This window comes from Ambystoma mexicanum, chromosome 6q (assembly GCF_040938575.1).
Source record: "Ambystoma mexicanum isolate Mex_15411 chromosome 6q, UKY_AmexF1_1, whole genome shotgun sequence".
Lineage (NCBI taxonomy): Eukaryota > Metazoa > Chordata > Amphibia > Caudata > Ambystomatidae > Ambystoma > Ambystoma mexicanum.
In genome coordinates this window covers 1,670,433,218-1,670,449,737 of record NC_090937.1, presented here as the reverse complement: position 1 = coordinate 1,670,449,737, position 16,520 = coordinate 1,670,433,218, and the positions used below count along the sequence as shown (strand labels likewise).

At 45.5% G+C, this 16,520-nt stretch overlaps 1 protein-coding gene across 1 annotated transcript in view; it reads right to left on the bottom strand.

Annotated features, from left to right (window-relative positions):
- LOC138515428 (zinc finger protein 208-like) overlaps positions 1-16,520 on the bottom strand; it is a 410,867-nt gene that overhangs the window by 193,071 nt on the left and 201,276 nt on the right. Inside the window, exon 6 of the mRNA XM_069630272.1 lies at positions 4,162-4,398. Within this exon, the coding sequence (XP_069486373.1) occupies positions 4,162-4,398 (237 nt within the window). The remainder of the gene's footprint in view (positions 1-4,161; positions 4,399-16,520) is intronic.

Below are 16,520 nucleotides of genomic sequence, written 5' to 3'. Positions count from 1 at the left end.
CGTGCAGGTGCCATACAGTAAGATTTTAAGATGTTAGTTGGTGACTTATCCAAACTTAAATGTTTTGTTTTACTTTGAAAGACAATATTAGGCTGTTTGCCTTCAAGAAATGTGGTTTGGTGTTGCATGCATTGACAAGCTGGCTCTGAAGTCTTTGTGGAAATCCTGAAAAATCACTCAATCAAGAGGTCCTTCAACAATGCACTTTTTTGTGCAATCAGGTCGATTATGTCCGAATTTTGCAATGGGACAAGCAAATTCCACTCCACAGACGTGAACATAAATACTTCGAGGTTATCCTGGCTGAGGTGGTTTCTTAGGCGGGTTTTAATATTCTTCAATTTTGAAAAACTTCTTTCACATGCTACTTGTGTGCAAGAGAAGGTCAAGATGAACTTGTATGCCAAATACAATTGCCGTTAAGCACTACTAACAAGTTCATACTTTTTTAGAATTGCATAGCAACATATTGCACAGTTACGGCATGTATTGCATTTCTGTACTAAATGTTTAGGTAGATCTCCATATTCTTCTTGTAGTGCTGGATCTTCACTATGGAGGACGTCAAAGGCATACTCTTCTGGTAGTGTCCTCTTCAGTTTAGTCCACTTGCTTGCAACGTCCAAGAGTTCTTCCCTTAACCCCTGTACCGTTATGGAGTCATCCAGTCTTTCAAGCAAGGAGCACATTTTTATAAGAGGATTGTCGGGTAGACTTTCATTGACATTTCTGGGATCCAGGCATGTTATATCTGCGGCAAGAGATGAGTGGGGTTGAAAACGACTAGTTTGGCTTTGAAGAATGTTGTCCATAATGGCATTATGTACAGTAACTCTAAACCGGTCTTTAGCCAAGGTGATTGGCTTATCCCTTGTACTCAGTCCAGGCATCCTCTTTTTGTGGGACACTCTCCCCCCTGGAAGTGCAGTTTCCACTCCATTATCATAGCCTCTCTCTTCCAATCCCACGTTTGCCCATTCTACAAATTGTTGTGCTGCACAGTACACAGAATCAAAATTTCTTGACTCTGCAGCAAGTGTTTTTATAGTGTCCGAGACCATTCTTTGTGCCTGGAGTATGTCCATTCCACTTGTCTGGAGGTACTTAGATAATGGGGTTGTCGAATTAAATACTTTGAGATATAACTGGGCTCTGAGCACTGTTTGGAATTTGCACAGAGCCTCAGAAAGGTATAAAGCTTGGTAACGGAAGTTTGCATTGAATTTATCTGTATTAGAGCAAATATCATTGAGTGCTACAACCACATCAATGAACATTGCTTTGTTTGGGTTATTAAAGGAGCTAGAAACTTTCCATAGTGCTGCATCCTTTGCCCACCACCTTGCTTCTCCTATTATTTGGATTGTGCGGCCTTGCACAGACAGCTCACGCTACACATCCATCCTTTTGTAGGCCTCCCGGAAAATAACGGCAGAGGAGTTTAACAGGCCAAACAAAGACGTGGATTCATTTGATACTTGTGTCCCTTCTACAAGTACAAGATTTAATACATGTGTATAGTGTCAGGAATAAGGGCTGGAACAGACGTGGAGTGCTGAAATTTACCTATTGATGTCAGGAAGCGCTGGGAGGACCTGAAAACTACATTACCCAGCATCCTCAGTGCATCTGGTAGTTATGGGCACGCACGCTTTGCCAGCTGTCTTGAATTGGAAACAGTTTATTAGCAGGCAACGGCGTGCAGCAGGTGCAGATTAATTTGGTTCCAGGGAACGGTTGGCGTCGGGCAAACAGAGGAGGTTTCTCCTGCTCACGGCCTGATGATTTGCAGACGGTAGCAAGGACCTGGCAGAACGAAGGCTATGCTGTTGGCGGACTGATTTACTGCACTACGCGCCTCGTCTGAGAAGTCCCGAGGGGCTCCAAGACTTAAGATAAGTACTTTGAGAAGGCTGGTTATTTCATGTGGGCTATGAGGATGTCAGGTTGATTTACGGCAGTTTGCTCGTCGTTTGGGAAGTCCCGAGGGGCTCCCAGACTTCAGATAAGTGCTTGGGAACGTTTATTGACCTCAGGGGAAGTGCATTGTGTATACCTTTACATGCTGGAATGTATTAGTAATGCTTCTCCGTATAAACTCTCAAAGGCAGATAAATGCCATTATGTGTGGAGAGAAACCTACCGCAATGTCCAGCAACCCATTACTGAACCTGGGCATGACATTAAGTTCAACTAGTGCTACAAACAAGTTGATGCACCGTTTTATGTTTCTTGTGTGTTGCTTCTGCCAGCCCAAAGGGCCATGTGTAATTGTCTCATGTTGGGAAGATTCCCATTTGTCCGTTTCCATTATGTTGCTGGCTACATGTCTCTTTTATGTGTAGCAATGGTTTAGCGCACGTATTAAGGTGTGCTTCTCAGGTTTAAGGTAGAGAACAGGAGAATATGGTGTACTGGTGAATTCACTGTGCATGTATTGTCATTACTGGTACCTTTTACAGAAAAGGAATTCTTGTGTGTTATATGTTTAGACAGGTTAGGGTTTTTTCCCCCGTGCTTCCCCTTTCCCATCCAATTTAGGAGTTCCTTAACCTCTTACCGGTGTTCCCATTTCCCCTCCCTATCCACACCTCTTCCTAACCCCTCTTCCCCCCATTGGCTGCCACGTGGCGACCTGTTCTTTATTTCAGGTGCCTGTGCCAACCACGGTGGGAGGGTCAAATTCATTCGGCTTCCGTGGTTCGGGGGAGAGTGTCGATCTCTCTTCCCCTCCATTAAGTTGTGATTGTGACACATAGCTCCAGACATGTATTTGACAAGGGGATTCCTTACTGAGCCAGGATGTGAGACCATTGTACTGGCCCTGCATATTGGATGCGCCATCAGTTGAATTTCCAATGCACTTGCGTAGGTCAAGACCATTATCTTTAATAACACTCTGCACCAACTCAAACAGCCCCTTTCCAGTAGACAAAGTGCAGTTGGTTACTGCTTGCAGGCGTTCATGTACAGTGTCTGTAACATATCTAATAATTATAGAGCACTGATCAGTAACACTCACATCTTGGGTTGAGTCTCTCTGAATGGAAAATAGTCCTGCTTCCTTTATTTCTTGACTGATTACCATTTTAATCAGTTTGGAAATGGCATCATTCACATACCCAACTGTAGTCTTTGACATGAAGGTCACAGAAGCACCCCGTCCTTGCCCTGTTTTCTTTTTGGACTTGGTTTGAATGGCCTCAATATGTTCATTTAGAGGTCTGTCAAATTTACTTAGGAGCAGAAGCATTTCAAGAAAGTTGCCATGATCCAGCTCTTCGTTATCCAGTTCAAACATGGACTCTTATTTCCCACAAAAACTTAGCCCCCTTTTCCCAATGAGTTTTACAACTTCAATGACGCGCTCCGATATGGCTCTCCTTTTTCTGATTTGCTCACTTCAAGCTAATTTCTGTTGGTGAAAGAGTAGACCGCCTATGTCAACCCCTGAAAAGGTCATCATATATGAATCTGTGCACCTCTGATGACCTTGGCCTGCCTCATGTTCTATAATGCGCTGGTAAAGACGCCTCCAGGTTCTCATCCCGTTGATGAAAGGATCCCTCTCTCCACGTTTAGTAAATGCTAAACTGTGCAAAAAAGGGCATTTTGTTTTTCAGAGTAACAACCAATGCCGTTTACTCCCATGTTTTCCCCAAAATGCTAACTCTGCTTTAATGCGTCTATGTTTGGGAGGTTGGATTGGATGGTGCTGAAAGAAATAGGAAAGTTGATCTGGTTTTGGACGTTGAAACAAATAGTCTGTACCTGTCGATCATCTTCCCGTGCTCTGTGCTTCACCCCCCGTTCCCCGAGTCTTCAGTTTGTGGTAAAGCAGATAAAGATTCTTCTGAATTACTAGAACCTGCCACTTCCTCTGGGGGGTGTGGGGGGGTGATGTCTTCTTCAATTATTTCTGGCAGATACTTCCTCCTTGGGGGAATCTTCAATTGTTTGTGACAGACTGGTACCACCACTGGCTGCCACTTCCTCGAGACGGACATCCTCAATTATTTCTGGCAGGCTTGATTTCGACACTTCCACTCGCGGGTCACCTTCAATGATTGCTGACATTGTAGTTGCTGCAGCATCTGCCTCTGTTGAGATGTCACCAATAACTGCAGCGACACCGGCTTCTGTCACTTCCTCTGTTCTCACATCTTGAGCTCTTGTTGATGGCTCCAGTGAAGAACCAGGTTTACAATTGTACCTGAAGAAGATGCCTGGTCACCCCCCTCCACTTTTCTCCCAGCAATACCACGTGATACTTTGATAGTCTGACCTGTAAACAGATCTTCAATTATTTTGTTTTGCTGGATTTCCTCTTCAATCCACCTTTTCTTCTTTTCTCTTTGTTTTTCTGCTCCTCCCTTTCTTTTTTTATCCATTTCTCTCCTAAAAAATAAAATTACCTTAAACAGGCATCAGATTCCTGCCTTCATCACAGGTCTAAGTAACCTGGCTGCCAAAATCCAAAATAGCTTTTCATTAAGAGGAAACAAGTGCTTTCCATTAGATCAATGTCAGCATTTTCAGATTTGACTGTTCCCCAGCCCCACCAGAACCTCCCTCCCCAAAAAAGAGAATAATATCCAGCTGGGTCTATAAAATGATGAGTCTAACAGTAATCCAGTCCCATGGCATGGTGAATGAACGTTGTATTATGGTCTGACATTTCAGAAGTAAATAGTAGCCAAGAAGGAAAGCTGCATTGTAATTAACTTATGAAAACACCAATGGTGCATGCAACAATACATACATATAGCAATTGGATTCCTGCTGCATGCACACAAATGCACACCTTCGTGTAATCATCCTACCCTCCACCCGTGTTTGTGAGAGGTATAATCCAGGTTTTCCTTTTGCCCTGGCACACATTAGGTCTGGAATTTGCAAATTCACAATAACAAAACTTGGCCAGATTGAAAGAGGAGAGCGACTGATTCTCTAACTCTAATTTGGGTGCAGAGGAATAGGATAGGAGTTATGCCTCGTCACTGCTGATTATACGCTGCACTGGAGCCTAGGGTGGCTGTGCTCCTGGTGCGGGGGGGGGGGGGGGAGAAACAAAAGGTGTGCATAATGAAGGTCACCCAAGTGGTTTGAGTGTGCTATACAGGACCACCTTACATTACACTGCATTAAAGATATACAGTCACTAGTGGCTACTTACCCACAGGGATCAGCTCGCTTGGCTGGCTGTTGGGAGCTCTGCTAAGGCTTGACTAGAGTGGATACTTTAACAGGGACCTGCCTGCAACAAGAAACACAGTTAAGATGACGAAAACCCAATAAGCATCATATCATATATATCATATAAATACTAGTAGCATATTGAAAAGTAGGCATTCCGGAATGCCTGCGTCAGTCGCCTCGCAATAGGGAGACTGGTAGTATGGAACTGACCTTACGGGAGGTTCTGAAAACAATATGAACGCTTACCCTTCCCATCCCCTTCCAGCACAGGATGGAAGGAATTCTCCCTTCTCTGGCAGCTTTGCTTTAAGTTTCTGTCTGAAATAGCCCATACGCCTCTCACTCTTATGCATTGTACACAGTAGAGGTGCCGGGACTTGGGCTCCAGTAGTCCCCAGTAAGTTAGTAACTCCCCTCATCTCCCTAGGTGCAGGGCTTGAGGGATCTGGAAGCATGTACCTGTTAACATACAACAAGAACACCAACCCCAGCACCATTTTTAGTTTGCGCTATTGGGCATAGGTGTTGCTAGGCTTGGAAAAGATCCAGGGGCAGGCTATGCTAATGTCGGGGCAGGCGGGACTCTGGGCTATCTACTATTGTGGTTGTAGGCAGCCATGCCCCCTGAGCCTCTATCCAGGGCTATTACGAAAAGAGGACTCAGGGCCATGGCATCCTCAGCCCCCCCCACGCCCTCCCTAGCAACGCTTTGCTCATGGGAACTCTTTGAGCTCACTTTAATCAGGCCTTATCAAACTTTGCACTTGAAGTGCCTGCCAATGTTTATCAAAGCTCTCTTCTGAGAGTTAGCTTAATTCAAGTTGCAAACCGCTACTGGTGTAATAAAAATGTCTTAACCAGGTCTTCCTCGAGCCACTTGATTTATAGGCATTTGTTGTGACCTGCTCTGAAGACCTGTTAAAAACAAACATTGGCAAAGCCTAGAGTTTTGACTTGTGCACAACTCGCATTTGATTTCTCAGGCATTGCCATGATATGCCCAGGTACTCACTCACACCATTTTGCACCCGCTACCATCAATGGGCCGTTAATTCCACTACGACTGTGCCTAGGCTGGCAAGTGGACCCGCAACCAGTACATGGCTAAATACTCGTCAACGCATACGCAAGCAACATAGACATTCCACTGTACATAAACATAATCTCAATTGTTAATTCAATTGACACCGGCTATTCCGCAGGCTGACAACTAATCCCAATCATAGCACCCCTTAGCGGGCAGCTCCTCCAGAGGGCCAGGGCAATCACTTTTTTAACACACTTTAGTAGTGCCCTTTTTTATTATGTAAATCTGATGGAACATTTTAGACTAAATGCCCGAACACAGCTCTGGTTATCTACCATACCTTTATTGATTTTTTTTTTTGATTGATATTTTATTTCTATCGCGCTCGTACACAAGTGTTTCAGAGCGCGACAAGGCAAGGGAGGGGAACAGGGGAGAATAAAACAGTGATCTTACTAGGCCCAGTGACATTTAGAACGTGCAAGTGCATGGGAGACGGGGAGGGGAAAAGTGCATGGAAGGAGGGAGAAGTGGAAAGTGCCAAGCAGAGGAGAAACAGATAAATAACAATAAATAAATAATAAAGGCAACAAACAGTGGTAATGCAGCCAGAAATTTGCAAGTGCTAGGTCATTGAAGGCGATATTAAAACTCATATTTTATATCTGATATCTGCTAGTTTGATATGCAAAAAAAGAAAGTCTGCGTTATATGAATACTCAATTTTTTCTAAATGCCATGCATAACAACAAACTGCAAGTTTGTGTGAGAGAGAATCTCTGCTTCACTGTTAGCCAAAGTGTTGTTTTTGGCAAATAATGTAATCCCACTCTGCTTTACCTGTAAAATGTGGGTGTTCTCAATGTCTGGCAACTTTTCTACATCACGATAATGGTGTCAACACAAACCAAAATCAGTCTGTGACTGATCACTGTCTTTGTGAGATGATTGCATTAGGCTGACATAATCAGATTTTAAAGGTAAAGATTTAAAAGGTGTGTGGGGAGAGAGAACCATGCAAGTGGACCCAAATAGAGAACTACGCCAAGAACGAGACACACGTTCCGGCGGTTCCCGCTCATACCTAGCTAGAAATCTCAAACCCCTGTTAGAGAGTGTCACTATAACATGACTGACTATATCTCTGGAGCAATATGCAACCAACCCACACAGAAAAGACTGAAAATGTCAAGTGTTCTGGCCTAAGAAACAAAGAGAACTTTAAATCCTAGGAGGAGGGAAGAGAAACACACAAACCTAGCACTGAAAAAGCCAATAGTTAGGCCTTTGGCATAGGCATTTGAGCTTCATGCTTGACTCCAGCCTATAAGCACATGACTAGCTATTGATACCAATACGTTGCCCATGAGCTATCCTCCCAGCGGAGGAGCTATATCATATACCATTTATTGTGAACAAAAGTCGAGACAATCACACCATCAGTGCCATCAAATGGCCAAACACCCACTCATTACTCGCCATGGATCGGCACAAAATGCCCAGACACATACACACCATAGACAAATTGTGAGGCTCGGGGCAGAGTAACGTACTACCATCTTTGGAATGCTAGCTCACCTCCACCCATTATAAGGCCATGCTGCCAGAGCATTCCATGTTGTGGGTGCGGTTCATCATCACAATACCTTGTATTCTGTAGGACACACACACATAATGTCTGGAGGTCAAATACATAACCCTTTGATCTCATCAACCCTGCGCTATGTACGTAACAGTAGTCAATTAGCCATATTTATATCAATAAAATGCGTGACACCAGGCAGTGCTCCCTGAGGGAATATTGCTCAATATTGTGTATTTATCACAATGTGTTTGCCGTGTGGGGATAAAAAGGTGGCTCAAACTTTGTTTTAACACAGGGTGCCGTCTAGGCAAAGTCGGGCTCTGGGCCTCTGGCGACGACCTGAGACAAAACATATGCAGAACCGAGAACGTCGAAAATAGAACGGTTGGAAAAATGCACATGGGAGCAGCACAAACACTACAGCACGCTTACAAAAATAAAATAAACGAGAACCCAAGCACCGTTGTGACTGCTCTACAGTGGGTGCGTGTCAGCGTGTGCTATTGTTTTCTGTGTAAATTGCTATTGTTTCGGTGGAATCTCGTGCGCACAGTACTGTGCGTGGAACACAATTGTACAAAAAAAAGCTAATGTATGGTGCAGAATCTTCCAGACTAGTGGTGGGTGCAGTGGAAGGGCAGCGCACTCGCGCACACAATCACAGTTCACAGACCCCTGGCCTCTCTCGCACAGTCACAGCACGGGCATAGACCCCAGCCCAAGGGAGGCAGCATGCAGAATCTCACAGGCACTGCTGCACCCGGGTCCTCACAGCTTAGCACACTGTGTGCCCACAGTACATTCACGCACTGATGCACACAAACACGCTTGAGCCAGCTGCCAGCCAGTGAAGCCACGAGTTCACTTCACACAGCCTGGCACATCACTCACACGCCCACCACCACAGATCCTCTCAGAACGGGCTCATTCATTCATTCATTGATTGCACATGCAGCACGGCACCCACCACGCACAGTATAAAACACGGGCACAGTACGGTTTCCCGTTCAAGCCAAGAATGTGTTAGTTTATGTGGTCACCTGTTTGTTTTACTTCAGGCAGCACGCCTAATACGGAGGAATGAGCCGCTCCGCTCAACTTGGAAACGGCATTCGCTTGCTTTCATAGGCAGCCCAGGTGCTCCGCCGTGTGCCTCCTTACCTGATTGTTTGTGCTGGCTGCCTGGCTGGCTGCTGCTGGCTGCTGCCTGACTGTGGCTTGTTGGGAGCACTGGTGGGCTGGCGGCCACCACTCGCCTGATCCACCTGTGGGCAGTGGGCGCCTGCGGCCTCCCGACTTGCCTGGTGCCCGTAGTCCTCCTGTAGTGGTGGGCACCACTGGGCTGGCTGCATGGTGGCCTCGTCCGCTCTCTGGGTCTGCTGGGTCCGACCGTCCAACTCAGTAGTGTGTTGTAGTGTGCAGTGCGGCCCAGCTTTTGCTTGGCTCTCTATCTATCTACTCGCCTTGCGTGCACTGGCCAAAATCATGCCCAGCGTCAGAGGCCCAACTATCCAGACTGACTGCGACTGTCTAAGTCAATCACTTGGTGAGACTGAATGATGCGGCCCCGAGCCCCATGCACAAAGTTGCGTTTCAACTTTGCAAAGAAGTGCAACAATGTGTTGTTACTTCCTGCAAAGTTGAAAGCAACTGTCTCTCTCTGTAGTGTGAAATGACAGTGGCGGTGGGGCAGGCCCGCCGCCCAGCCAGCTCTCATCATCCGATCCAACTTCCAATCCCTGCAGGCAGCGGCAGGCAGGCTGCCCACCGTCCACGGCTCCCCAGGGTCAGGAGCTGTTTGCCAAATGCTTTTGTTTTGCTTAATTGCGCATTCGCAATGTGCGCAATTAGCACCTCAGCCGGGGCGGCCCACCCAAGGAGCGATCACTGCATGGCGCCAGCCCCTGCAGTGGCGGCGGGCGTCACGCCCGCCGCTGTCCTGGGCCACCATATTGTGATATGCATCTGCTGGCTGCTGCAGACTGCATTAACATGCATGTATCTTAAGTGATGCATGCATGAAATCAAATCATCAAAGCAAGAGGTAAGGTAACACCGACCATCTCTGTTACCTTGCTTTGATTAGCTGCAGACTAGTGACTCTGCAGACAGTGCCTGAGGGGCGAGCTGCCGTGCCCAGCCACACCCCCTCCTCCGCCGAGGTGCAGGCGAGCGGCTCCGCTCTGGGAAGTCGCTGGCATTGACTCTCCGCCACGGCATGACGCTGCACACAAAGCAAGTGTGTGTGTGTAAAAGTAAAACAAATAAATAATTACTAAAAAAGAAACGGCCTAGTGTGCCTGTCAGAAAAACCAGCCCCCAGTGTCCCCAACTTTGTTTGGCCACGGGGCGAACGACCGAAAGGGACAGTCCAAGCCTGGATGACCTTCCCTCACTGGTCCACCCCCAGGAACTGGATCCAATAGAGATGGCTGTGTACTGGCCACCTGGATGACAGATCCTCAGGGTTTAGCCAGGAAGACACCTTCAGGTTTCTTACAGGGCAAAATGTTATTATTCAATGGAGGAGTTTTTGCCTGAAAGATGTCATCCATATGCACAAACTGTGGTTTTTGTGTCTGACTAATTATATGTCAATGCACAAAAGTTGTGGTGGTTAATTTGTACACTCCTCCCCTGGCGTTGCATGGGTTATCTATCATGACATATGTTGAGAATATTTTAGTTGAATGGAGTATGAAATATCCAGGGTCCCAATATATTGTCATGGGGACTTTAATGCTGTCTGTGATAAAGGTGAGACTAAACCATGTAAACAGAGTTTGGCTAGAACGCAGGGGTTTTCGGGGGAGCATGGTCCATGCTCTTAGAAGGGTTTGGTCTGGAGCGTTTGGATCCTATTGAGACTTGGGGAGACTCAGGATCTCTATTCGTGGAATAGAGTGTACTCCTTTTCAAGAATTGATTATTTGATCCTCACTTATCAGCTTAAAGCACATGTAGAGACATTTACTAGCTGTTGCTTAAATGCATTGAGTGATCATGTTAAAAAATGAAGGTATGTACAATAGGAGAGTTCTTCAAACAAATGCTATATGTAATACACAGGGAAAAGGCTTTAGTGGAACACAGCCAATATTGATACATTTAACTTGACATTACTTCTAAAAGTATATGATTGGATACAGTTTGAAGGGTTTTGTAATGTTGCCCATCTTTTGAATAAGGGCACAGCATTATTTATAATTCAAAATAGGTTTAAACAATTATATAATTTTGTGAAACCACAAGTGTCCTGTGATAGGAAAACATTTAAGATCTTTGATACTATAATAGCTTCAAAAAGAATGGCTTAGATATATATGATCTGATATGATTGGTTATTTATAACGCGCTTAATACCCAGAGGTTTCTAAGCGCAGACCCGGGGATCGAACATGTGTTGCTCCGCATCGTTTTTCTTCCAAGGGGAGCACGTTGCCCCTGAGCTATACTCCCGAGCCTTATGTTTGTTTGTTTGTTGATTTATTTGTATTGCGCACCAGACCCGAGGGTATCAGGGCGCAGAGGTTACAAGAAAGTTCACAACTTAGGTTACAGGAATAAATACACAGTGCAAAGGCAACAATTACATGTCATCATAAACAAGCTAGGAACCTAACGAGAGCGCTAAGTCTAAGACCTAGGATCAGCAAATGAAGAGTTTATGTACAAGGTAGTGAGGGTGGCAGTCCTAATGATCAGTAGTTTTAAGGCAGTTGATGCAGCTATGTCTAAAGTAGTGGTATGGTTGATCAGCTCGGAGTGAAGGTGGCAGGGAATTCCAAAGCAGGGCCGCTTTGACAGGAAAGCTACTGCGCCCCACCTTTGATCATTTAAACCTGGGAAGGGTGAGGCAGGTAGTACTGATTAGTCTGGAGGGTCTAGAAGTGGTCCTTCTACGGAATCTCTTAAAGAGAGAACTAGGAGCGGCATTATTCAATGATTTGTAAGTGAGTGAGGCGGTTTTTAGTTGGATTTTGCAATTAGTGGAGCGCCAATTGTTTTGACGCCTTATCTCAGATATGTGTTCACTCCTGGCTACGCCGAGGGCCGCTCTAAGGAGGATATTTTGGAGGGTTTGGATTCTCCTAATAATGTATTTGTTGGAGCCAATATAAAGTGCGTTGCAATAGTCCAACCTGGACAGAATGAGGGCTCTGGCCGGGATGATGCAACTATTGTTAGAGAGGAATGGTTTGCCAGTTCTGATAAGTTTACAAGTGTAGGCAGCGGCAGAGGCCATGGAGTTAACTTGTTTAGTGAAGGAGAGCATGGAATCAAAATAGAAGCCAAGGGTCTTTACCTCAGTGGCTACGTTGATGAGGTTACCATCGATTCTGAAGGACGTATATTCGTGGCCTAGTTTTTTGAGATTCGTGTGGGTACCCAAGATGATGAGCTCTGTTTTGTCATCATTCAGGCATAGTCCGTGCCTAGCCATCCAGGCCTGGATGATGAGGTAATCCCCAGAAAGTGGGAGGAGAATCTGAGTATCATCTGCATAATTAATGCAGGCGATACCACAATGGTCCAGATCATCGAAAAGGGGCTTAGTGAATATGTTATACAAGGTGGGAGAGACGCAATAGCCCTGGGGCACCCCACATGTAATTGGAATAAGGTCTGCAGCTGCTGCTGGGGAGAAGACCCTCATGGTCCTGTCATTTAAGAATGATTTGATCCAGACTATGGCTTCCTTAGAGAAGTGTACAGCCGAATCTAGATGGCTTGCATAAGACCTTGTGATCCACAAGATCGAATGCAGCTGAGAGGTCAAGTAGGAGGAGGAGTGCTGATTTCCCTTTGTCCCTCAACTCATCGACTTGGGCCTTCAAGTCAATGAGGGCGGTTTCTGTTCCGTGTTGGGGGCGGAAACCTGATTGGCGAGCTCCTAGAAGGTGAAGTTCCAGGAATTTTCTGAATTTGTAGGTAGACAACCTTATCCAAGATTTTTAACAGAAAAGGTACTGTCGTGATAGGCCAGTAATTGGTTGGTATCAATGGGTCTAGTGTTTGTTATTTTAGCAATGGTAGTACCCACGATTCTTTGAGGTTACTGGGAATAGTGCCAGTCGTGAAAGAGGCATTGATAAGCTTAGATATAAAGGGGGCTAGATTCCTACCTGCGTCCTTAATAAGTTGGGCTGGGCAAAGGTCACCCTTGCAGTTGGATGGTTTAAGTGATAGCATAACTTTTTCACCTCAAGAATAGATGGTTTGGAAAGATTAAAGCGAATAGGTGGACTGTCGGAGGTAGGAGGGTTTTTAATGGGGAGAGTTGAGGTAGTTGAGTTAGTTAAAGATGCTTTCTTAAGGGCAATTTTATTTTGGAGGGTGGTCACTTTGTTAGATAGCGCTTGCTGGATGTTAGAACACCAGGTTTTGTCTTTGGTACAAGTATCTGGCATGGGGGTAGGGGGGCTCTAATTCTTTTAAGATTGTAAATAGTTCCTTCATACTAGAATTGGCTTGAGAAATACGATTGTTGTATGATTCCTGTTTAGCCAGGCAGATCTCTTTTTTGTAAAGGGAGGAGATCTTGGTGAGTTTGATTCTATTTTCTTCAGATGGAGGAATTTTCCAGTAGGCTTCGCAGCTTCGTTTTTTTTGTTGTAGCTCTTTTAAATGAGGGGTGAACCATTTGTTCAAATGAGCTCTGGGCTTGCCTTGTCTCAGTTTAAGTGGGGCAATAGAATCCAGCGAGGGTGTCATGATTTTGTTATACTCATCGATAGGCAGAACAGGGTCTGTTGTATCTGGTAGGGCGTTGAGGGTGGGGAGAATGAGAGGACTGAGTCTGTCTGCTGTAATATTCTTTTTATTCCTAGTTAGTGTGGGTGGAGCAATGGCCGTAGGTATGGGGAGAGGTCTGATAGTGGTGAGTGTAAATAACAAGAGTAAATGATCAGTCCATGCTTGCAGGGAGATGGAAGTGATGTTAGCATTACAATTGTGATCTGCCACACAATCACGTATTCTCCCTTTATTGTGGGTGGGAGTGTTGGTTCTTTGCGTAAGGCCAAGTTCAGATAAGATGTTGGCAGTAGCAGTGGCATGTTTATCAAGAGGGCCATTGAAGCCCAAGTTTAGGTCACCTAATAGGAGAACTTGTGACGTATTTTTAAGATTATTTGAAAGAATAGTGTAGATATCCTCCTCAAAGGTCCCAATGGGGCCCAGGGGTCTATAGATAAGTTAAATGCTAAAGGTCTGGGAGTTGGCTCAAGGTATTTTAGCTGTGAGAAGTTTGCAGGAAAGGATGTCATGGGAGAGGACTAATCTCAAGGATAGGCTGGATTTGAAGATGATGGCGGTGCCTCCACCTCGCGCCTCATGTCTATCTTGTCTGAGGATCGAGTAACCGTCAGTGACTACTAGCATGAGCATGGGGCCTGCTGCAGCATGAAGCCATGTCTCCGTAATGGCCAGAAGGTTTAGGTTTTCTGCCAAAATCTGATCAGCAATCTCTGTGGCATGTGCAACCAGAGATTTGGCGTTTATGTATTGCCCCTTTGAGCGAGGGATAGGGTGATCTGAGGTAGATAAAGGAGGGATTTTGGTAATTGTACTCTTAGATTGTTTAGTCATACTGTCCTTAGGAGTATCAGGAAGGGGAACCCAATAGTTGGATTGTTTGACATTAGATAAGTTTTGGCTGGAGGGGGGAGTTTTCTTTTGTGGTCTGGGAAGGGTGTAAATCTGGCAGGGGGTTTGAATAATTTGCCCAGTCTAGATCGGAGTCTGGTGTTCCTCGTGCCTGTATTACAGGGATTGCTTAATAGTAGAGTCTGGTTTGGATTGCTGAATTGTGGTAAACGCAGAGCGGCATCTATAGGCATTATAGGGTTGTTCAAACACAGGGGATCAGAGTGGTGGGCGGTAGAGGGTTTAGTATAAGTACAATGCATACAGTGCATGAGTTGAGGATAGTGGTAAACATAATGCAATGAGGGTCTCAGTAGCATATAATGAGGCGCAATGCTGTGCACAGATAATGAGTAGGTCCTCAAGTAGCAATAGCAAGTTAAGTACAGTCAGGTACAGTTATGTGGTAAGCCGATAATGAGTAGGTATTCAGGTAACAACAGCAAACCAGGAGCGCTAAGCTGCTAATATGCCAGAATATACAGAGCAGGTAGTCAAGTAAAATCAATGGGTGTAAATGTCGTGTAGAAACGGTAATGGGCTACTGATATGCGAGACTATGCAATGCAGAGTGCAATATATCAGCAAGTCCATATACGTTAAGTATGGCACTTGGGCAACTAAAATACAGGGTGTAGGAAGCAATGCAATACAGTACAGAATATCAGTAAGTCTTAGTACATTGGATGCAGTGCTGGCCAGCTGAGATACAAGATTATGTGAAATAGGATACAGTACAATGTGTCAGCAGGTCTAGGTACATTTGGTGCAGCACTGGTTGGTTAACATACATGATTATGCAATATAGGATACAGAGCATCTACATGTATAGGAGATTAAGAATGGCGCTGTACTGCTAAAATAGGCAGAGCTAGGCAGTGCAAAGGATCCTAAGATGCTAGAATGACATAAATACGTGTTGGCATAAAAAACGGAAGCACTAGTTGCTAAAATACAATGCAGTGCAATCCAAAGATCAATAGATGGCATTACAGTGGTTCAAACCTAATATAGGGTACCGGGGGAGCTGGGCTGCTAGCGTCCCAGGCTCTAGGTACGGGAGTCTTTGACTGACAGTACTAGTGTCGTAGCGACAGCTTTAGTTCATTCGGAGGCATGTTCGGTAGTTAGTCTACTAACTGAATAGCACGACACATGCTCTCGTTCAGGCGTCGCAGGCTGCACACAAGCATCAGTACAAATACGGATAGCATGGAGTGGTTTCAAAGTGATTGTGTTACGCTCACCTGGTATCCACAGGGACGCCACCCAGCCGGGTTACTCGCTGGTATGCTTCTCAGCTTTGCCCTGATGTGGTCTGCGGGGAAGGTTCTGCCTGAAAATACAGGAGGACTGTGTTCAAGACTGACCAACTGGGGTAAGTATCCTCCCTCCACCCCCATATGATTTCAGTCCCTCTGGCACCCTCTCCTCACCTTGTGGTAGAATTAGGCGTGCTCTCCGTCCTGACTTCTTTTCAGGGGTGCGTTGTCTTTCATGGGCGAGTGCAGTCCAGTTACTTCACTGACGCCGGCCCGTTTGATATTGTTCAGGTAGGTCTTATTGCTGTTCTTTAGTTTTGTTGCTATCCTGCATGCCTTTCTTTGTTTAAAATGTCTCTTAATCCCTTAGGTATGCAGAGCTTCAGCGCGGCGAACTAGCTTGGTTGAGCCCCGCTGGTAAATGATGGCGCATTAAGAGCGCTATGACGCGGTAAGTAAGCGCTATGCGCAGCGCTGCAAAGTCTTGCCTTTTCTAACCTGTGTTTTCCTTCCTTGCAGGTCGCAGTGTTCTTCAGCGCGAATGGAATTTCCGGAGTGGTGCCAGCCGAGAGGCGACCAGCCAGGTAAGCCTTTTGAGCAGTTTGTAATTTGTAAATGTCTCTACTGCTTTCTTTAATGTTGCCTCTATCTTCCTCTTTCAGGTCGTTCTGTCCGGGAGGCGTGCAGATTCGAGGAAGCTGTTCTCAGTAGCTGCAAGTGTTTAAAGATGAAGACTGCAGGTAAGATGCTGCTGCTAATGATGTTCCTTTTGTCTCCTTGCAGGTTCTGCTTCTCCGAG